At 43.4% G+C, this 22,959-nt stretch overlaps 1 protein-coding gene across 1 annotated transcript in view; it reads left to right on the forward strand.

Annotated features, from left to right (window-relative positions):
- The first annotated feature begins 2,372 nt into the window (after window positions 1-2,372).
- slc49a4 (solute carrier family 49 member 4) overlaps window positions 2,373-22,959 on the forward strand; it is a 90,814-nt gene continuing 70,227 nt past the window's right edge. Inside the window, exon 1 of the mRNA XM_033024862.1 lies at window positions 2,373-2,783. Within this exon, the coding sequence (XP_032880753.1) occupies window positions 2,504-2,783 (280 nt within the window). The 5' untranslated portion in view covers window positions 2,373-2,503. The remainder of the gene's footprint in view (window positions 2,784-22,959) is intronic.

Genomic DNA, 22,959 nt, shown 5'->3' on the forward strand with positions numbered 1-22,959 from the left:
GTGCACAGTTATCCCCAGATCCCTCTGTTCACCTGCATTCTTCAATTCCCTACCATTTACCATGTACGTCCTATTTTGATTTGTCCTGCCAAGATGTAGCACCTCACACTTATCAGCATTAAACTCCATCTGCCATCTTTCAGCCCACTCTTCCAACTGGCATAAATCTCTCTGTAGACTTTGAAAATCTACTTCATTATCCACAACCCCACCTATCTTAGTATCATCTGCATACTTACTAATCCAATTTACCATACCATCATCCAGATCATTGATGTACATGACAAACAACAGTGGACCCAACACAGATCCCTGTGGCACCCCACTAGTCACTGGCCTCCAACCTGACAAACAACCATCCACCATTACTCTCTGGCATCTCCCATTCAGCCACTGTTGAATCCATCTTGCTACTCCACCATTAATACCCAACAATTGAACCTTCTTAACCAACCTTCCGTGAGAAACCTTGTCAAAGGCCTTACTGAAGTCCATATATACAACATCCACTGCTTTACCCTCATCAATTTCCCGAGTAACCTCTTCAAAAAATTCAAGAAGATTAGTCAAACATGACCTTCCACGCACAAATCCATGTTGACTGTTCCTAATCAGACCCTGTTTATCCAGATGCTTATATATATTATCTCTAAGTATCCTTTCCATTAATTTGCCCACCACTGACGTCAAACTAACAGGCCTATAATTGCTAGGTTTACTCTTAGAACCCTTTTTAAACAATGGAACAACATGCGCAGTACGCCAATCCTCCGGCACTATTCCCGTTTCTAATGACATTTGAAATATTTCTGTCATAGCCCCTGCTATTTCTACACTAACTTCCCTCAATGTCCTAGGAATATCCTGTCCGGATCTGGAGACTTATCCACTTTTATATTTCTCAAAAGTGTCAGTACTTCCTCTTCTTTGAATCTCATAGTTTCCATAGCTACTCTACTTGTTTCCCTTACCTCACATAATTCAATATCCTTCTCCTTGGTGAATACAAAGAAAAGAAATTGTTCAATATCTCCCCCATCTCTTTTGGCTCTGCAGATAGCTGTCCACTCTCTAATGGACCAATTTTATCCCTCGTTATCCTTTTGCTATTAATATAGCTGTAGAAACCCTTTGGATTTACTTTCACCTTACTTGCCAAAGCAACCTCATATCTTCTTTTAGCTTTTCTAATTTCTTTCTTAAGATTCTTTTTACATTCCTTATACTCCTCAAGCACCTCATTTACTCCATGCTGCCTATAATTATTGTAGAACTCTCTCTTTTTCCGAACCAAGTGTCCAATTTCCCTTGAAAACCAGGGCTCTTTCCAATTTTTACTATTTCCTTTCAACCGAACAGGGACATAAAGATTCTGTACTCTTAAAATTTCACCTTTAAATGTCCTCCATTTCTCTTCCACATCTTTCCCATAAAACAAACTGTCCCAATTTACTATTTTAAAATCCTTTCGCATCTCCTCAAAGTTAGCCTTTCTCCAATCAAAAATCTCAACCCTAGATCCAGTTCTGACCCTCTCCATAATTATATTGAAACTAACGGTATTGTGATCACTGGTCCCGAACTGTTTCCCAACGCATACCTCTGCCACCTGACCCGTCTCATTTCCTAACAGGAGGTCCAGCACCGCCCCTTCTCTAGTAGGTACTTCTATGTATTGCTGCAAAAAACTATCCTGCACACATTTTACAAACTCCAACCCAGGCCCTTAAATTCCAGTGAATATAAGATCAGCCGATCCATTCTTTCATCATATGTCAGTCCCGCCATCCCGGGAATTAACTTGGTGAACCTATGCTGCACTCCCTAATAGAAACATAGAAACATAGAAATTAGGTGCAGGAGCAGGCCATTCGGCCCTTCGAGCCTGCACCGCCATTCAATATGATCATGGCTGATCATCCAACTCAGTATCCCGTACCTGCCTTCTCTCCATACCCTCTGATCCCCTTAGCCACAAGGGCCACATCTAACTCCCTCTTAAATATAGCCAATGAACTGGCCTCGACTACCCTCTGTGGCAGGGAGTTCCAGCGATTCACCACTCTCTGTGTGAAAAAATAGCAAGAATGTCCTTCCTCAAATTAGGAGACCAAAACTGCTGAGTTACTCCAGAATTTTGTGTCTGCATCGGTTCAAACCAGCATCTATCTGCAGTTCCTTCATATTCCTTCCTACACTTATTGTTTGAGTCTACACTTTTGTTGAGTGAATCAATGTACCAGCCGAGATTTGAACCTGCGATCACACCGTCATCGGTAAATTAAAGCAAGGATTTAGCGGCCGACGCCACAGCGGTGCCGTGACGTCATAGCACGGCCCGGTCAGCTCTTTGAGGTTGTTGTCGGCGGCGGTGTGAGGGTGCGCATGCTCAGCGGTGGCTGGTGGTGCCGGGGAACGAGCAGGCCGCGGGTAACCCGGGGCAACGGGCGGCCTGTCCGCCTCGCTCGCTCGCTAGTCAGTCAGTCAGTCAGTGCCGCCCGCGATGTGGGCGGCGGAGGAGGAGGAGAGGAGGCCGCTGCTCGGCCCGCCGCCCTGCCAGGCATACGGCAGCAACCGCGTGTTCGGGCGCCGCTGGCTGGTGCTCGGCATCTTCTCGCTGCTCGGCTTCGTGCAGGGCCTGGTGTGGAACTCGTGGGGGCCGATCCAGAACTCGGCCCGCCGCGCCCTGGGCTTCACCACCCGCGACATCAGCCTGCTGGTGCTGTGGGGGCCCATCGGCTTCGCGCCCTGCTTCCTCTTCACATGGCTCATGGACACCAAAGGTACGGGGGAGGGGGTGTATGGGAGAGGGGTGTGAAGTAGGGAGATAATGGGAGGGGGTAATGGACTGGGTGGGTAATGAGGTTTGGGGGGCAATGGAGTAGGAGGGTAATGGAGGGGGTGGTAGTGTGTGTGTGTATGTTTGGGGGTGGGGGGGTAAAGAGGTTGGGGTAATGTTCAAGTTCAAGTGAGTTTATTGTCATGTGTCCCTGTATAGGACAATGAAATTCTTGCTTTGCTTCAGCACACAGAACATAGTAGGCATTTACTACAAAACAGATAAGTGTGTCCATATACCATAATATAAATATATACGCACATGAATAAATAACTGATAAAGTGCAAATAACAGAAAATGGGTTATTAATAATCAGAGTTTTGTCCGAGCCAGGTTTAATGGCTGTGGGGAAGTAGCTATTCCTGAACCTGGTTGTTGCAATCTTCGGGCTCCTGTACCTTCTACCTGAAGGTAGCAGGGAGATGAGTGTGTGGCCAGGATGGTGTGGGTCTTTGTTGATACTGCCAGCCTTTTTGAGGCAGCGACTGCGATAAATCCCCTCGATGGAAGGAAGATCAGAGCCGATGATGGACTGGGCAGTGACAGTGAGCAGTTGCTCCAATGGTTGAGTGCGTGGAAATCTGCGGAGTCTATTTTAGCGGAAAGCGTGTACGCTGGTGCGGGCCGATCGTCTTAGCATGCAAATCTTGCATGCAAATCGCTACGGCTAGCACTCGGCTCCGCACATGTAGAGTAGCGGTTTTCCTCTGTCCCCTAGACTTACCGTACAGGGGTTGGGGTGGGGAGCACAGAGTTACGTACACAACGCTCACACTGCAACTGTACGGCCTTGGTACGTATATGTGCACTCTCCATCCAAGCAAGGAACAGGTATCGTGTTGCAAGTATGTGTAGGTGTAATATAAAATATTTTCAATATGACTTAAGTATAAACAAGCAAGGAGTTGGTATCATTTTAAGATATGATTATCACATTTTTGTGTAAATTAAGAAATGATAAGCAAGTAAAATGTGTTATTTTACGGTATAATAAAAAAAAATTACAGTATAAATTAAGGGTAAATAGGCATGAAAACAGTGCCATTTCAAGGTACAATTATCAAAAAAAATCTGCCCGCTTTTACCCCTGCCTGGGGTGTTGCTCCTTGGAATCCCATCGCTTCCTCTTTTTTCAGTTGTTTCCTGTCTCATGCCTGTGGTGTTTATAGTGGTTGGGTTGGAACCGTTTTTGCTTGTGTTCTGGTGTCTTGTATCTACAGTCATATTATCATTTTTGCTGTTTTTAGAGCTTGGTATGTTTCGTGTGCTGAAAGTCAAGCAACTAAATTAATTCCCACCCCCTAAAGTAAGCCAACAGGGCTAATTATTTTCATCTTAAAATATTCTTGGAGTAACTTTCTCAAATATTGCATGGTCATTAAAATTGTTGCAGCCAAGAAAATGGATCCAAGGGTTTGTTGTTAGGCTGATCTGTTTGTGTAAGGAAAGTGAACAAGGTAGGCATGCCTGCGTCTCATGCCCATCTGTGGAACTGAGTTACAGAACTCGGACGACACCTGCACATGCGCACACCTGGACCCCGAGTTCCAGTTCTGCTTCCAAGATGACACCCAACCCAGGCGACTATTTGCGTGCTTGCCACGGTAGCAGATCTCCAATCACATCTTATAATCGCTCCACACTCTTAAATCTCTACTCATACAGCAACATTTCTTACTTTAACTATGATACACTGTAAATGGGTCGATTGTAATCGTGTACTGTCTTTCTGCTGGCTGGGCAGCACACAAAAAACTGTTCGGCACACGACAATAAACTAAACTAAACTAAACTGAAAGTTCATCATTGGTGAAGCATTTCGCTGAATAGAAGACACATGTCCTTCACCACACTGCCTGCACTGCCAAAAATTGACCCTGACATTCACACTCCGCAAAAGAACTTTGGAAGACGTGGATTACTTTCTCTATGTCAGCAGCCAACATCAACAGAGACAGCAGACCCACACCACAGGGGGAGAGAGAAGGTGGGGGACGGGACTATATTGCACTAACTTGTCTCTTTGTTTTACTATTGAACTTCCCTTTGTTGCTCATTGTCTACTGTGTGCTATGTTTACATATCTGCTGTGCTGCTGGAAGTAAGAATTTCATTGTTTCGTTTTGTTTCCTTGTTTCCGTCTCCATGTGACTATAAAAAAATTCTTGATGGCTAATCTCAGTGATATAATGGACCGGACAGGTTTCGAGGGATATGGGCCAAGAGCAATCAGGTGGAACTCGTATAGATGGGACCTGTTGGTTGGTGTGGGGAGATTGGGCCGAGGGGCCTGTTTCCACGCTGTATCACTCTTAATTCATCAGCAAGTGCACTGCATCAGCACAGAGTTTGCTCATTTAAGAAAAGTACATTTGAAGACCAAGACTTCAAAACCCTGCGGAAACGTTAGAGCATTGGAGCTCTGCAAATAAAGCTGCCTGTGCAAAATTGTCCATATTCGTTGTTTTGCCATTCAGTGTCTATTTTCAGGCCTCCATCTGCAGCAATGGGACTCTGATCAAGCTTAATCTGATCTAATCTGTGCTCTGAGGTATTTCCATATCAGATGCTAGACTTCTGAAACTGGCCTACTACTCTGAAATCCGTCACAGTAAGAGATTACCAGAAGGACAGAATAAATGTTTCGAGGATGTTCTCCAATTCGCCATCAAAAGATTGTAGCATCCACGCATTGGAATGTCTGACCTGTGACAGCTCGGATCTGAGTAGGAACATCCAGAAAGGTTCAGAGCATCTCCAATCTCTGATGTTAACACGTGGAGTTGAAGAAATGAACTGTGTTTCAAACCAAGGCTGTGGAGTCAATATCCCAAACATATGACTCCAACTCCGACTCCTTGATTTCTTGTGTATCCGACTCCAACTCCGACTCCGACCCCCACCCGTAGGTATAATAATTCTAAATCTGCTATGATGACATTACACAAGATGCCATTTCATAAGAACTACATGAATCATCAGGCTACCTTTTAAACCCATGTCCTTTAATGTTTGAGTCTAATGGTTGTAGTTATGCTAATGTGGTTTTTATTGTTTATTCTTGAAAAACAAAACCAATTCATTATGCTAAAAGAAAAAAAAGTTACATATAGGACTATGACAAAATTAACATTCAATTGAATTAAATAAAAATTATAGAAGCATTACCACAAAATGTATTAAACCTAGGCCACAGGTATGAGCTAAATGGCTAAATTATGACAAAAACATTCTCAAGTGCAATAGAAATTAAAACTAAATGCTTAGGTTGTTAAGTTTGCTACAAAAATGTCTAAAATGTATTAATAAATTGTCCTTTGGAACAGAATTGCTTCTGCCAGATCCTCTTTCATTGAAGCCCTTAAATCTGATTTAATTATGTTCAGTGTGTCGAACAGTCTCTCCACGCTAACCTGAGTGGGTGGTTTGGCTGTTACTGTCATAGTTGCAAATTTTACTATTTCTGGATAAGCAGGGATGACTTCTTGTACTGTAAGTTTAGATGACCAATCATATTTCTCTACTTTTTAATCACCAAGAAAATCTTGCTTAAATTCCATTAGTTTAGCATCAAAAGTCTGCCTTCCCATGTTTAAACGGGAACGTGCGGGTTATGTTTAAAAAGTGGGATTTTTTCCGATTTACATTGTCTGAAATTTTTATTGCGGTCTGAGTCGGGACTTTTTTTTACCCACTCCGACTCCTGCAGCACCAAAATTACAACAACGACGACGAATCCGACTCCAACTCCACAGCCCTGTTTCAAACACCATGCTTAGTGCCCCAGTTGTGGCAAAATCTTTGGTTTCCATATAGGATGCTTCTGCTACCATGAAACGCACAGAACTGAACATAGAACATTACAGCAGACGAGCAAGCCAATCGGCCCACATTATCCATGCTGAACACAATGCCAAGTTAAACTGATCTCTAGAAACAAGGAAATGCAGCTGTTGGTTTACAACAAAGGAGACTAGGTGCTGGTGTAACTCAGCAGGTCAGGAAGCATCTATGAAGGGAGAAACTAATCTCTTCTGCCTGCACGTGATCCATAACCGCCAATGTCCCTGCATATCCATGTGCCTATCTGAAGGACTCTCAAACAGCACTATCGTATCTGCCTCCACCACCATCTAAAATACTAAAAAGTGTCCTGTGCCCAACTGTCCTGAAGGTTACCCAGGCCAAGATGTACGTATACCCCGCCCCCCCACCGATGTGGAGCGTCTACCACTCTCAACAATCAACGAATGTCGTGAAATGCTCCCCACCTATTGGCAAAAGGGACTTCTTAACATCTTGTCCTGTGTATTTGATTCTAAAAAACTTGCTCCTCATATCCTTTAAACTTTGCCTCTCTCACCTTGAAGCTATGTTCTCTAGTCTTCTCTAGGGAAAACGGTTCTGACTGTCTACCCTATCTATGCTTGTATAATTGTATATAATTCTATCAGTTCTCCGATGAGCCTCCAAAAATTCTAGAGTGTAGCTAATAATACCCTCTAATCCAGGCAGCATTCTGGTAAACATTTTCAGTCCCTCTCCAAAGCCTCCACATCCTTTCTGTAATGAAGTGACCAGAAGTGCACACACTACTCCAAATGCAGCGTAGCCAAAGTCCTACAATGCTGCAACATGACTTCCTGACTCTTGTACTCGCTTCCCTGACCGATGAAGGCAAGCAGGCCATCGAGGAAACACTATTCTCAACCCAAGGAACTGCCTAAGAAGAGAAGGTATTGGGGAAGTGCTGGTGATATAATATTGGAAGTACCACAGGTTGGGCAGTACCTGAGGAGAGGTAAAAAATTATCATTATGAATCGGCTATTGTGTAGAATTCTTATTTGCAAAACCTTTCAGGGCATCGTCCCAACCATTGTCCATGTCATAGGTGTGTCTATATGGTCTATACTGAGCTTTATCTCCCGTTCTGTATTATGTTTACATATTCTGTTGTGCTGCAGCAAGTAAGAATTTCATTGTCCTATCTGGGACACATGACAATAAAACTCTCTGGACTCTTGACTTGACTCTACTCCACCATTCCATCATGGCTGATCTATCTCTCCCTCCTAACGCAATTCTCCTGCCTTCTCCCCATAACCCCTGACACCCGTGCTAATCAAGAATCTATCTACCTCTGCCGTAAAAATATCCATAGACTTGGCATCCACAGCCTTCAGTGACAATGAATTCCACAGATTCGCCACCCTCTGAATAAAAAAAAATCCTCCTCATCTCCTTCTTACAGGAACATCCTTTAATTCTGAGGCTATGACCTCAGGTCCTAGTCTCTCCCACAAGTGGAAACATCCTCTCCACAGCCATTATTTGTGCTCTGTAGCCCTACAATCCTGGTTTCCTAAATATTAAATTCCATACTTTTTCTGCATAAATCAGCAAACTCTTTATCTCATGTTTTCTCTTTTGCAGCTACTTGTTGTCTGCATCAATCTCATGACAGTCCTTACTAATATCATCAGCAAATCATACTGTTATTGCTCTCAACTTTTCCATTTCTGCTAAATGCTTGCATCTGGAGATCGACGAAGCAAGGATGTTGTATACATGGATTTTAGTAAGGCTTTTGATATGATCCCGAATGGGAGGCTGGTCCGGAAGATTAAGATATGCAGGATTTACAGTCAGTTGGTCATATGGATTCAGAACTGGCGTATTCATGGAAGACAGAGGGTTGTGGTGAAAGGAAGATATTCTGGCTGGTGGAGTGCGATCAGTGGTCGCATGGATCTATATATATCTTCTTGAGTCACATTGTTTTGCTCAAAATTCCAGCATTTGCAGTTTCTTCTGCCTCAATGTTGCATCAAAGTTTGCAGATGGTACACAGAACTGTGGCAAGAAGAATGCAGTGAGGGGTCGAGACAGGCCCAGTGAATGGTCAACAATATAATAGGACAAAATGAGTTCAATTCAGTTTCGTTTATTGTCACGTGCACCTTGTAACAGTGAAAAGCTTTTGTTACGTGCTGTCCAGTCAGTGGAAAGACAATGCATCGTAACAATCGAGCCATTTACAGTGTACCAATTCATAAGGGAGTAATGTTTTGTGAAGAAATGTTACTGTAGAATAGAGATTATGGAGCAATTGTAATATGTGATTGTAAATCTGCTTCTGGTGGGGTCACAACATCTGGAGCCTGGATCGCCTCGGCGCAGAGGAAGAACAAAGAGGGAAGAGACAGAGACTTTAAGATTTTGCCTTCCACCACAGTGAGGAGGTGTTTGGTGAACTCACTGTGGTGGATGTTAAATTTGTGTTGATTGTGTGTTTTTGTCATTTTTTATTATATGTATGACTGCAGGGAAACGAAATTTCGTTCCGACCGAAAGGTCTGAATGACAATAAACAAATCTAATCTAATCTAATTTAATCAATGGCCTTTAATAGAAATGCAAGTTGCACAATTACTTTTATTGCAAAGGCTAGTGGTACATTGCGTTTAATGGCAAACGGATTTGAGTACAAGAGCAGACATTTTCCTATGGTTGTAACAGTACCCTGCTAGAGTATAATTGCAATACTGTTTTGACTTGTGATGTTGGATAACTACTGTATCCTAGTACAATAGGATAGACTACTGTACAGGAGCTAATCCTTCAGTGCTAGAATAGAGGACTAGCTGTCCTTTCCAAGGAAGAACTTATTTGCTATAAAGTGATTTCCTGGACTCCATGGTCATTGTTTTGGGAGATTTTAACAAGGTTAACCTCAGCCGAGAGCTTCCAAAATACAGACATCACTACCTGCCCCACCAGAGGGGAGAGAACACTTGATCATTGTTTTACAACAATCAGGAATGCATATCGCTCTGTTCCCCATGCGGCTCTGGGACTTTCTGATCATTGTTTAGTTCACCTTATTCCGACTAAAATCTGCTAAGCCTGTGGTCAGAGCAATCAAAAAGTGGACAAGCGAGGGCATTGAAAACCTACAGTCCTGCTTTGTCTGCACAGATTGGAATGTGTTCATGGAAGCAACCTCAAGCCTCGGTGAATATATAGACACTGTGACATCATATGTCAGCTTTTGTGAGGAGAGTTGCATTCCCACTAGGACCTGGACCTGGTTCAACAATGACAAGCCTTCGTTTACAGGAGAACTCGGACAGCTCCGCCAATCTAAAGATGAGGTCTACAGCAGCGGGGATGCAGACCTCTACAGGCAGGCCAAGTACAAGCTGAGAAGAGGAATCAGAGCTGCCAAGGAAAGGTACTCTGAGAAGTTGAGGAGCAAGTTCTCAGCTAATGACTCTTCTGTGTGGAAGGGCTTGCAAGAAATCACCAGCTACAAGAGGTAACCCCCCCCCCCCCCGCTCCTTGGACAATCGTCAGCTGACCAACGACCTGAATGAATTCTCCATAGACAAAAACATAACCCCGGTATCTCCCCCACCCACTCCTCCCCAATCACCACTTCACAACCACTTCCAGCCTGACTCCAGTCTGCAAAGACTGGACCCACGTCCACTTCCCACCGCTTTCTTGCTGCCCATCAGTCTAGCCACTTCTCCATCACTAGCAATTGAGGAGGCAGAAAAGCTATTCAGGAGACAGAAAAGCCGGAAATCTCAAGGACTGGACAATGTTTTCCCCCTCTAACCTCAAGCTCTGTGCCGACCAATTTGCACCAGTCTACACAGACATTTTCAATCAGTCCCTGCAAACCTGTACTGTCTCTGCCTGCTTCAAAGTCTCCACTATTGTTCCCGTTGTGGCGGTACATGGTGGATAGCTACGGGTAGCGAACCCTCGGCTCAGGAGGGAGGAGTTGAGCGTCTCGGAGTGGGAGGCGTTGGGTCATGGGGTCCGACCCGGGGTATTTAAGGTCGGGTCACGCCCGGTCACATTGGAGTTGGAAGCAGCACAGTGCAATAATAAACACCATTTCGTTCACACAACTCGTTTTTGCCTCATTCTTTTTGTCCTCCCTACACTGTACCCAAAAAGCCAAGGATTACTGGTCTTAATGACTACAGGCCTGTCACACTGAACTCTGTAATCAGGAAGACCCTGGAAAGACTTGTGCTGGCCCACCTGAAAATTATCACAAACCCCCTGCTGGACCCCCTGCAGTTTGCATACTGGGCTAATAGATCAGTGGATGACGCAGTCAATCCAGGCCTGCACTTCATCCTCCAGCACCTAGACCGCCAAGGGACCTATGCAAGGATTTTGTTTGTGGATTTTCACTCTGGATTCAACACCATTGTGCCAGAGCTACTACATTCCAAACTCTCCCAGTTGACTGTGCCTGAACCCCTCTGTAAGTGGATCACCAACTTCCTGACAGACAGGAGGCAGCATGTGAGGCTGAGAAAGCACATCTCAGACCCATTGATCCTCAGCATAGGAGCACCGCAAGGCTGCATACTCTCCCCTCTCCTTTACTCTCTCTACACCAACGACTGCACCTCCACAGACTCCTCTGTCAAGCTTCTCAAGTTTGTGGACAACACAACCCTGATTGGACTGATCCAGGATAGGTAGGAATCTGCCTACAGACAGGAAGTGACACAGCTAGCGTCCTGGTGCCATCGCAACAACCTGAAGCTCAATGCCCTTAAGTCGGTGGAATTGATTGTAGACTTTAGGAGAGCTCTCCCTCCCCTATACCTCATGGAATGCGACTCTGGACTGTCAATGCCGTCACAGCCAGACATAACAACAGCTTTTTTTCCACGAGTAGTAGCTCTACTCAACAGCCAAAAGTCTGTAACCTCCTTTTGCTCTGGTATTTTATTTAATTCTAAAGTATAATGTTTTATTTTTAATTGTCTACTGCATATCGTGTTGTTACTTGCGAGCAAAGCACCAAGGTAAATTCCTTGTATAAATACATATTTGGTTCATAAAATGTATTCAATTAAATTCAAGTGTGTGCACCAAATGTTCACTGATGAAGGGAGGTATTGTTTACTAGAGACTTAAAACACACTAATCGGCCTGTTGGCCCACCGGGTCCGTGCTGACCAGCGATCACCCCATACACTAGCCTCCCCACACTAGCGACAATTTACAATCTACAGAGGCCAATTAACCTACAATCTACTTCTTTGGAGCAAAGATCCTATAGCGAGCAAGATAGCCCACTCGACAAAAAGGACGTAGTACGGTCATGGGCAGATTCATGAGTAATTTTCGGCCCCATTTCCGTAACCGGCTTCCGTCTCCGCACCAACGATCCCATAGCGGAGCAAAGATACTAGTGCGGAGACGAAAGCTGGTTACGGAAACATCCTCGTAAAAATCAAAAGTTCTTTGGTAAAAATCTTCTCATTTTCAGAATTATAATTTATTAACACAAACTGTTCCCCCGCAACGTTGATTACACTGCGAGTCGGGTCGGGTTACTGAAATGGATGGAAAAAAAGGCCCACGTTCCGCTCCGTTGCGCACTACACATCAGCCCATTGCATTTAGCAGGAGTGGTCCATCTTGCTCCGCTATAGGATCTTTGCTTTGGAGTGTGGGAGGAAGCAGGAGCACCAGGAGAAAACCCATGCAGTCACAGAGTGAATGTACAAACGTACAGAAGGCACCCGCATTCAGAATCGAACCCAGGTCTCTGGTGCTGTAAGGCAGTAACTCTACCGCTGTGCCACTGTGCCTCCCTCTATTCTATTAGATTAAGCTCTATACCCTCTGGAGTTCAGATGAATGAAAGGTGATATCATGGAAGTATGGGGGGGAAAAAGACGACTGAATAGACAATTCAAGTGAAGATGTGATGTTCCCCCTGCCTTTGGTGTGGAGCCAGGAACCCAGAGGGTGAAGGCGAATCTCTTGTTCTCTATTCAAGAGGGGCGGTAGTTAAGTATGCTCAAGACGAAGATCAATAGGCTTTTGAACGTTAACGGAATCAAAGCTTTTTGAAATTTAATTATCTTTCTGGATTTGGCCCTCGTCAGCATTTATTGTCCATCCCTAAATGCCCTTGGGGATACAGGTGTGATTAAACCACTGCAGCCCTTCTGGGTACAGTACTCCCAAAGTACTTTTGCTACCTGGATAGGAAAGTGGTGCTAAGGTAAATGATCATCTGTGATTCAACTTGATGCTGGAACAGGTACAAGGTGCTGAAAAGCTGCCTCTGGCTTCTGTGTTTTTTACATTTTCTTTTGTATGCTTAAATTCTTGGGTTCAGCTGCATACAATGACATTTTATGGTCGTTAATAGTTTTAATTAATGGGAGAGCAAGTATCCTCGAACGACTGATGCAGAAAATGGTTTTGAACCACTTTTAAGTACTTTACGACTTTTCACCATCTTGATTTCTTGGCTGTGTCTTCTGGGTCATTTGTGTCATGGTTTGCTGTGTACACATTCATTTAGTGGTCTCATTACAGATATCTCATTAAAGCTACAGAGCGTGTAGACTCTTGGGTTGATCAAGCATAATTATCAGAATAGGCAAAGTAATGGGCTATTTTCACAAGTTTTAAACTACGAGGAGTATCAACACAATTCTACAGGGTGTTAATGCTAATAGGAAACCCAGACTGGTGATCGTAGTTTCCTTTAGCTAAAGAATGGCTAACCTTTGATTTACTTCGCAGATGACCATTTCCCAACCTTCAAGTTGATGTTGTGCATTTTGGCTTTCACTATTAGACTGTTATGATCTCTGAATTATTAATTGTGGAATACTGGATCAGCAATGCCAGCCATGTACCAGAAAAGAGTCGAGAGTGTTTATTGTGATATGTCCCAGATAGGACAATGACATTCTTACTTGCTGCAGCACAATAGAATATGTAAACACAGTACATTATATACATATGCACACATACTCAATAAATAAACAAATATAGAGCAATAATAATAATAATAACAATAATAGTCTTATAGTTCAGAGCTTATTTGCTGTGGGGAAGAAGCTGTTCCTGAAACTGGTCGTTACAGTTTTCAAGCTCCTGTATCTTCTTCCCAATGGCAACGGTGAAATGAGTGTGTGGCCAGGTTGGTGTGGGTATTTGATGATGTTGGCCGCCTTTTTGAGGCAGCGACTTCGATAGATCCCTTCGATGGTGGGGAGGTCAGAGCTGGTGATGGATTGGGCAGTGGTCCTTCTCATTCATAGATGATTCCTTCTCATTCATAGACTTGCTATTTATTTTTCCACGGGCCACTAATAATTATGCAACCATACAATGCCCTCCATGATGTTTGGGACAAAGACCCATCATTTATTTATTTGCCTCTGTGCTCCACAATTTGAGATTTGTAATAGAAAAAAAAATCACGTGGCTAAAGTGCACATTGTCAGATTTGAACAAAGGCCATTTTTATACAATTTGTAGAAATTACAGCAGTGTTTATACATAGTCCCCCCCCCCCATTTCAGGGCACCATAATGTTTGGGACACAGCAATGTCATGTTAATAAAAGTAGTCATGTTTAGTATTTTTTTACATATCCTTTGCATGCAATGACTGCTTGAAGTGTGTGATTCATGGACATCACCAGTTGCTGGGTGTCTTCTCTGGTGATGCTCTGCCAGGCCTGTATTGCAGCCATCTTTAGCTTATGTTTGTTTTGGGGGCTAGTTCCCCTCAGTTTTCTCTTCGGCGTATAAAAGGCATGCACTTTAACTACATGTGATTTCTTTCTATTACGAATCTCGAATTATGGAGTACAGAGGCAAATAAATAAATGATGGGTTTTTGTCCCAAACATTATAGAGGGCACTGTATAACTGCCTGCATATGGGCGTCAAGATGGTGCTGCGGCAGAGTAGCTGCCTTGCAGAGCCAGAGACCTGACTACGGGTGCTGTCTGTACGTTCTCCCCGTGACAGCATTTTCCCCGGAAGCTCCGCTTTCCTCCCATACTCCAAAGACGTACAGGTTTGTAGGTGAATTGTGAATCTTTACAATGTAATAGATTGTAAATTGTCCCAAGTGTGTAGGATAGTGCTAGTGTATGGTGTGCACTGGTCAGCACGAATTTGGTGGGCCGTGGGGTCTGTTTCTGCTCTATATCTTGAATCTAAACAAAACTACCTCCTTCAGTTTTATAACAATTAACGATAAACGAAAAGAATGTGGAAGAATACATGAAACCTGACATGTTGTAATAGTCACTGAGTTGTGCCAATTCCTCAAGCCTTTGTTATATTGTGTAATAAAATATTCATGTAACTCCTATAGTTCTGCAAGGTTTGTTTTGCAATGTTTTCCTTCCTCCAACGACGTATTTCTATTATCAATGTTGTCTGAACCTTAAATGTGGTACCTTAGTGATTATTAATATCCTTTTGGAATGTAAATTTATGAGCATGATAAGAATACGATTACAGTTACTGTGGTTATGGGGAGAAGGCTGGAGAACGTGATTGAGAGGGAAAGGTAGATCTTCCATGATTGAATGACGGAATATACTTGATGGGCCGAATGGCCTAATTCTGCTCCTATCACACGAACACTGAAAAATCTATTAAGGGGGAACTGATTCACTGTAGGTATTTAAAATTTTTAAAAGGTGCGTGACTAAATGATGAAGTACTTGTATTTATGTGAATTTTCTTGTTTTGGTTTTAATTTGTGGAAAAGGAGAAACACCAGCGTATGACTTGATTTTAATAGCTTCGATTAGTTTATTGTCATGTGGACTGAGGTAAAGTGAAAAGCTTTATGTAGCGTGCTATCCAGTCAGCGGGAAGACTATGTGTGATTACAATCTAAGCACAGTGCACAGATAGGTACAGAATAAAGGGAATAGCGTTTAGTACAAGGTAAAGTCCGATTAAAGATAGTCTGAGTGTCTCTAATGCAGTCGATGGTAGCTCACTATGGAATGGAAACTTTATTGGCACATGTGACCTAGGCACAATTAAATTCTTTGCTTGCAGACCCAATGTATGGTTCAATTGCCTGATAACATGTGGGAAGAAACTGTCCCTAAATCAGGAGGTGTGCGTTCTCACGCTTCTGTACCTCTTGCCCGATGGAAGAGGGGGTGTCCGGGGTGAGACTTGTCCTTGATTTATGTTGCTGACCTTGCAGAGGCAGTATGAAGTGTAGATATTATTAAGCTTTATTTCAGACACAGGTCCATATAACACATCATACAGTATAAGGAGATACAAAAATACATTAAAAATTGCATATTAGCCTAAAAGATATAGAAGCTATTGCACCAATGCCGTCTTAGCCTAGAAGTGAATCTATAGCAGCTTTTCAGAGGGCTGATTAGGGCTTCAATTATGTGGTTCTCTGACTTGTCCAGGCGACACATAAAACTAAACATCAATGGAAGGGCGGTTGGTTTGTGCGATGGTCTAGGCTGCATATTCCTCATCAATCAAAATTGCCATTTGTTCCAGAAATTATTATATAGCGATGAGTTTCTTATCTGCAATAAGTCTGCCATGTACTGGAACAGATGCTTCCTTCTCAATCACACAACATTTTAAATGGTAAGGAAGAAAAAAACTATTTTCGTGCTGTAAGATACAACCGGCCCAAGTTGCCTCGGGGTAAGAAAGACGTGTCTAATGTAGCATGGTCGTTTAGTATCCCAAAGTGCTTGAAAGCCATTGATGCAATTCACTTCTTTAGTCCGAGGGTGGTGAATCTGTGCAATTCATTGCCAGAGCTGGCTGTGGAAGCCAAGTCAATGGATATTTTTAAGGTGGAAATTGACAGATTCTTGATTAACAAAGGTGTTGGGGGTTATGGGGCAAAAGCAGGAGAATAGAGTTGAAAGGGAAACATAGATCAGCCATGATTGAATGGGGGAGTAGACTTGATCGGACGAATGGCTGAATTCTGTTCCTGGAACCTATGAACTACAGTGCCATAATGTTTGGGACAAAGACCCATCATTTATTTATTTGCCTCTGTTCTGCACAATTTGAGATTTGTATTGGAAAAAAATCACATGTGGTTAAAGTGCACATTGTTGAAGTTCAAGTTCGTGTTTATTGTCACTTAACCAACTAAGGTACAGTGGATTTGAGTTACCAGATTTTAATAAAGGCCATTTTTATACATTTTGGTTTTACCAAGTAGAAATTACAGCAGTGTTTATACGTAGTTACCCCCCCCCCCCCCATTTCAGGGCACTATAATGTTTGGGACACAGCAATGTAATGTAAATGAAAGTAGTTATGTTTAGTATTTTATTGCATATCCTTTGCATGCAATGACTGCTTGAAGTCCGTGATTCATGGACATCACCAGTTGCTGGGTGTCTTCTCTGGTGATGATCTGCCTGGCCTGTATTGCAGCCATCTTTAGCTTGTGCTTGTTTTGGGGGCTAGTCCCCTTCAATTTTCTCTTCAGCATATTAAAGTCATGCTCAATTGGGTTCAGATCGGGTGATTGACTTGGCCACTCAAGAATTCACCATTTTTTAGCTTTGAAAAACTCCTTTGTTCTTTTAGCAGTATGTTTGGGATCATTGTCTTGCTGTAGAATGAACCGCTGACCAATGAGTTTTGAGGCATTTGTTTGGACTTGAGCGGATAGGATGTGTCTCTACACTTCATAATTCATTATGCTACTACCATCAGCAGTTGCATGATCAATGAAGATAAGTGAGCCAGTACCTTCAGCAGCCATACATGCCCAGGCCATAACACCCCCAGCACTGTGTTTCACAGAATTGGTGGTATGCTTTGAATCTTTGGCAGTTCCTTCTCTCCTCCATACTTTGCTCTTGCCAACACTCTGATATAAGTTAATCTTCGTCTCATCTGTCCACAAGACCTTTTTCCAGAACTGTGGTTGCTCTTTTAAGTACTTCTTGGCAAACTGTAACCCAGCCATCCTATTTTTGCGGCTAACCAGTGGTTTGCATCTTGCAGTGCAGCCTCCGTATTTCTGTTCATGATGTCTTCTGTGGACAGTGGTCAATGACAAATCCACACCTGACTCCTGAAGAGTGTTTATGTTCTGTCCGACAGGTGTTTGGGGATTTTTCTTTATTATAGAGATAATTCTTCTGTCATCAGCTGTGAAGGTCTTCCTTGACCTGCCAGTCCCTTTGCGATTAGTAAGCTCACCAGTGCTCTCTTTCTTCTTAATGATGTTCCAAACAGTTGATTTTGGTAAGCCTAAGGTTTGGATGATGTCTCTAACAGTTTTATTCTTGTTTCTTATTATGTTTCTCATAATGGCTTATTTGCCTTTCAATGGACAATAGACTTTCATTGGCACAACTTTGGCCCTCATTGATAAACAGTAATAAAAGTTTCCAAAGATGATGGAAAGATGGGAGGAAAGACCAGGTGCTGAGAGTTCCCTTATACCTGCATTAAGGAGGTAATTAAACACACCTGAGCAATTACAAACACCCGTGAAGCCATGTGTCCCATACATTATGGTGCCCTGAAATGGGTGGGACTATGGTATAAACACTGCTGTAATTTCTACATGGTGAAACCAAAATGTATAAAAATGGCCTTTAATAAATCTGACAATGTGCACTTTAACCACATGTGATTTTTTTCCTTACAAGTCTGGCGTACAGAGGCAAATAAATAAATGATGGGTCTTTGTCCCAAACATTATGGAGGGCACTATTTCCCAGCGTTTAGTTTAGAGATACAGCGCGGAAACAGGCGCTTTGGCCCACCGAGTCCGTGCCGACCAGCTATCCCCGCATATTAACACTATCCTAAACACACTAGGGACAATTTACACTTGCACCAAGCCAATTAACCTTACAAACTGCTACATCTTTAGAGTGTGGGAGGAAACCGAAGATCTCGGAAAAAACCTGTGCAATCACACGGAGTATGCACAAACTCCGTACAGACAGTACCCGTAGTCGGGATCGAAACCGGGTCTCCAGCGCTGTAAGGCAGCAACTTTACTGCTGTACCGCCCAGTGGCTCAGAACTTCTGCTAAAAAGCTGAAAGATCCAAGCACAAGCTCTCGTGTTGCCTTTGCTCCATTTAATTGCCAGCTCCTGGACACGTGACCTGCACCAGTGGGCTCCTTGTGGAGTCTAACGAGAGAATGTAGACGCTCCCAATTTCCTAGCACTTAGGAGGAAGGATTAATCTGCCCTCTGAATGCACACTGGCAGACCAGGTGCAGAGTCCTGTTTAAACGAATGGGAAGCTGCAGCATCTAGAGGAATGGTAGAGAGACCTTTTTTTAAATTAAATTCAGTTGCTTTAAAATATTTTCTGAGAATTTTAACTTTACAAAACAACTTTTTTTTTTCCTAATATTCCCCATATGTTTTTGAACTCCTGAATGCGAAAGTCATTCACAATCAATAAATTTTAAACAGCAGTTTTAATAGCTGGTGCGCTCGAGGGCTGGGCCTCTGCATCTGTCAAAGCCTTTCGAAAAGTCACATATTATCCTTCTCGGAGCCCTGTGCTTTCAGGCCTGGGATCACATGGGAACCAGCATCTTGGTCCATAGGTGGGTGGCTAGTGCTCTCTGACCATGGTCACTTAATTTAGTCCAGTTTAATTTGGTGATACAGCCTGGAAACCGGCCCTTTGGCCCACCGAGTCATATAAACCATATAATCATATAACAATTACAGCACGGAAACAAGGCCATCTCGGCCCTTCTAGTCCGCGCCGAACACTTATTCTCCCCTAGTCCCATCTACCTGCACTCAGACCATAACTCAGTCCTTGCCGACCAGCGATCCCCGCACTCTAACACCATCCTACACAGACTAGATCCATAGAAAATAGGTGCAGGGATAGGCCATTCGGCCCTTCGAGCCAGCATCACCATTCAATATAATCATGACTAATCATCCAGAATCGGTACCCCGTTCCTGCTTTCTCCCCATATCATTTGATTCCGTTAGCCACTGAGAGCTATATCCAATACACTCTTGAATACACACTAGGGATGATTTACAATTTTTACCCCAAGCTAATTGGCTGACAAAACAGCACGTCTTTGGGATGTGGGAGAAAACCCACGTCACTCACGGGGAGAGCGTATAAACCCCATACAGACGACACCCGTGGTCACGATCGACCTGCGCTCTAAGGCAGCAGCTCTACCACTGTTCTGCCCAATATAAGGATACGATAACCACTTAAAAATGCACAACGAAATGCCCCATAAAGGTCTGTCTGGTTTAAAAAAAACACATAAAAACAGCATCATTGCTGCCAGATCTGCTGAATATTTCTTCCAAACTATATTTTTATTTAGCATTTCCAGAATTTTCTTTGCATGCCTAATCTATTTCTGATGTTGGTTGAGTTAAGTATTGATTACGTCAATGCTTTAGTTTCGAGATACAGCATGGAAACAGGCGATCAGCTTCACCCGTTCACATTCATTCCATGTTATCCCACTTTCTCGTCCACCTCCTATACACTAGGGGTGCATTACAGCGGCCAATTTACCTATAAGCTTGCACGTCTCTGGGATTAGTGTAACTTAGAAATACAGCCTGGAAGCGGGCCTTTCAGCTCACTGAGTCTGCACTGACTAGCGATCACCCGCGCACACCAGTTCTACCCAGCACACGGGCCAATTTGCAGAAGCCAATTAATCAACAAACCCTGCACATCTTTGGAATGTGGCAGGAAACTGGAGCACCCAGAGGAAACCCAAGCAGTCACAGTGAGAACGTACAAACTCCATACGGACAGCACCCGTCCGTCTGCAGTTGTACAGAGTCCTAGTGAGACCACACCTGGAGTATTGTGTGCAGTTTTGGTCCCCTAATTTGAGGAAGGACATTCTTGCTATTGAGGGAGTGCAGCATAGGTTTACAAGGTTAATTTAGCAATGTTACAAAATTTTGAGATTTTAAAAATTAAGTCTGCAATTTATCCCAACAGATAAAGCATTAAAAGAAGTTTAATTTGACACCTAATTCACTTTCATATCTTCAGTATTAAAAAAAGTTATGGCCATTTTCATACTCTGAAATTAGCATCTTGTTCCCTATTGCTTTTCCATTGACTTAACTCAAAAGCTGTGATCAAGGACAGTCAAAAGCCCATAACTTTCTTAAAAATTAAGAGAACTGAATGAAATTTTCAGTTATTATGGATTGAAGCATTCTGAAACAAATATGAAACAATCTTACTTGGAAGACCTGAAATTAAAGCATATAATTAGTTAGTTACCTAATTGTAGCTAATTACAAAATTCAATTACTAGATCTAAACATCTATCTATTTCTTAAGAAAAGGTTAACATTTTTAAATAGCCTAAGTGTTCAAATAACATTCACACAAGAATTCACAATATAACATGATTTTTAAATCTCATTGTCATGAATTTATAGGCCAAATGGAAGGAATTTAGTGTTTAATTCCCGTAAATTAATGGCCATTTTAATCATCTTGCGAGTGGGTGTTTGTGGAACGCGATCGATTGGAACGTTGCAGTTGCAATGAATTTGAACCCCATATCGGCAGGAAAAACACTGTCGGTTCGTATGGGGCCAAAATCACATTTTCGCTAATGAAATCTGGATTAAAGTCATCCTAAGAAGCAAGTTTATATGTAAAATACACGACTTACCTTATGTTTCGTCCCCTATGTGAGATCCGTCCCGTTGTAGGCATTGACGGCGTTAGAAGTAGCTTTTTATTTTACTCCAGGGATTAATTTAAAATAAAAAACTTCCGAGAACGCAAGTCGGAACGATTTGTTGGGAGAGTCCAGAACCAGGGGCCACAGTTTAAGAATAAACTGATGGCGGCACTGGCTTAATAGCTGCGGCCCACCTGCAGTCCGTCTTTATTTTCTTTCTTTTAGTTCCTTTGTCATGTTTTAGTTAATTTTGTTTTATTAAGTTGTGTATGTGTGTGGGTGGGGTGGTAGAAACATGTTTGGTCTCTTTCTTCGGCGGATGCGACTTTTTTTCTGTCGTATTCCCCGCCCCCGTCTCCGTCTGCGCCGAGGCCTAATGGCGGAGCTGGCGGCCTCGGAGCTGGGGCGGCGGCAGCGGAGACCCGACTCGGCCCCGGAGTTATGGCGGTAGCAGCGGCAGCGGGGACCCGACTCTGCCCCGGAGCTGTGACGGCCACAGCGGAGACCCGACTCGGGCCCAAAGCTGTGGCGGAGGCAGCGGCAGCAGAGACCCGACTCGGCCTCAGAGCTGTGGCGGTAGCAGCGGCAGCGGCAACGGAGACCCGACTCGGCCCCGGAACCGTGGCGGCGGCAGCGGAGACCCAACTCGGCCTCGGAGCTGTGGCGGCGCAATGACCACCCGCGGAGTTTGAACCGGCCCGTTCGCCACGGTTGAGCCGCGGGATTTACCATCACCCATTGGGGTCACAACATCTGGAGCCTGGATCGCCTTGGCGCAGATGAAGAACAAAGAGGGAAGAGACAGAGACTTTAAGATTTTGCCTTCCTCCACAGTGAGGAGGTGTTTGGTGAACTCACTGTGGTGGATGTTAAATTTGTGTTGATTGTGTGTTTTTGTCATTTTTTATTATATGTATGACTGCAGGGAAACGAAATTTCGTTCAGACCGAAAGGTCTGAATAACAATAAACGAATCTAATCTAAAAAAAATCTAATCTAATCTAATCTGATAAAGAGTAAGCCATTTAGAACGGAGACGAGGAAACACTTTTTCAAACAGAGAGTGGTGAGTCTGTGGAATTCTCTGCCTCTGAGGGCGGTGGAGGCAGGTTCTCTGGATGCTTTCAAGAGAGAGCTAGATAGGGCTCTTAAAAATAGCGGCGTCAGGGGATATGGGGAGAAGGCAGGAACGGGGTACTGATTGGGGATGATCAGCCATGATCACATTGAATGGCGATACTGGCTCCAAGGGCCAAATGGCCTACGCCTGCACCTATTGTCTATTGTCGCTGGTGCTGTAAGGCAGCAACTCTACTGCTGCACCACTGTAATATGCTGCACCTCATCCACTTCAATCAAGTTGCCAGATCATCTTTTATGCTCTTCCAGGAGGGTAGCTGGGGCCTGAATTTAAAGGTTATTTGAAAAGTGAAGTCTCTGACAGTGCAGTTATTGCTCTGCAAGGCAATAATGTAGAATTGAAATCTCATATGAAGCTTAAATTCATAATTTTCTGACTGGAGGTAAATATGTTAACCAGGTGCTATGAAAATGTGGTTATTGTTATTCTTACGACACTGCAGTGGAATAGTTTCCTGAAACATGTGTGG

The sequence above is a fragment of the Amblyraja radiata genome, chromosome 7, assembly GCF_010909765.2.
Source record: "Amblyraja radiata isolate CabotCenter1 chromosome 7, sAmbRad1.1.pri, whole genome shotgun sequence".
Lineage (NCBI taxonomy): Eukaryota > Metazoa > Chordata > Chondrichthyes > Rajiformes > Rajidae > Amblyraja > Amblyraja radiata.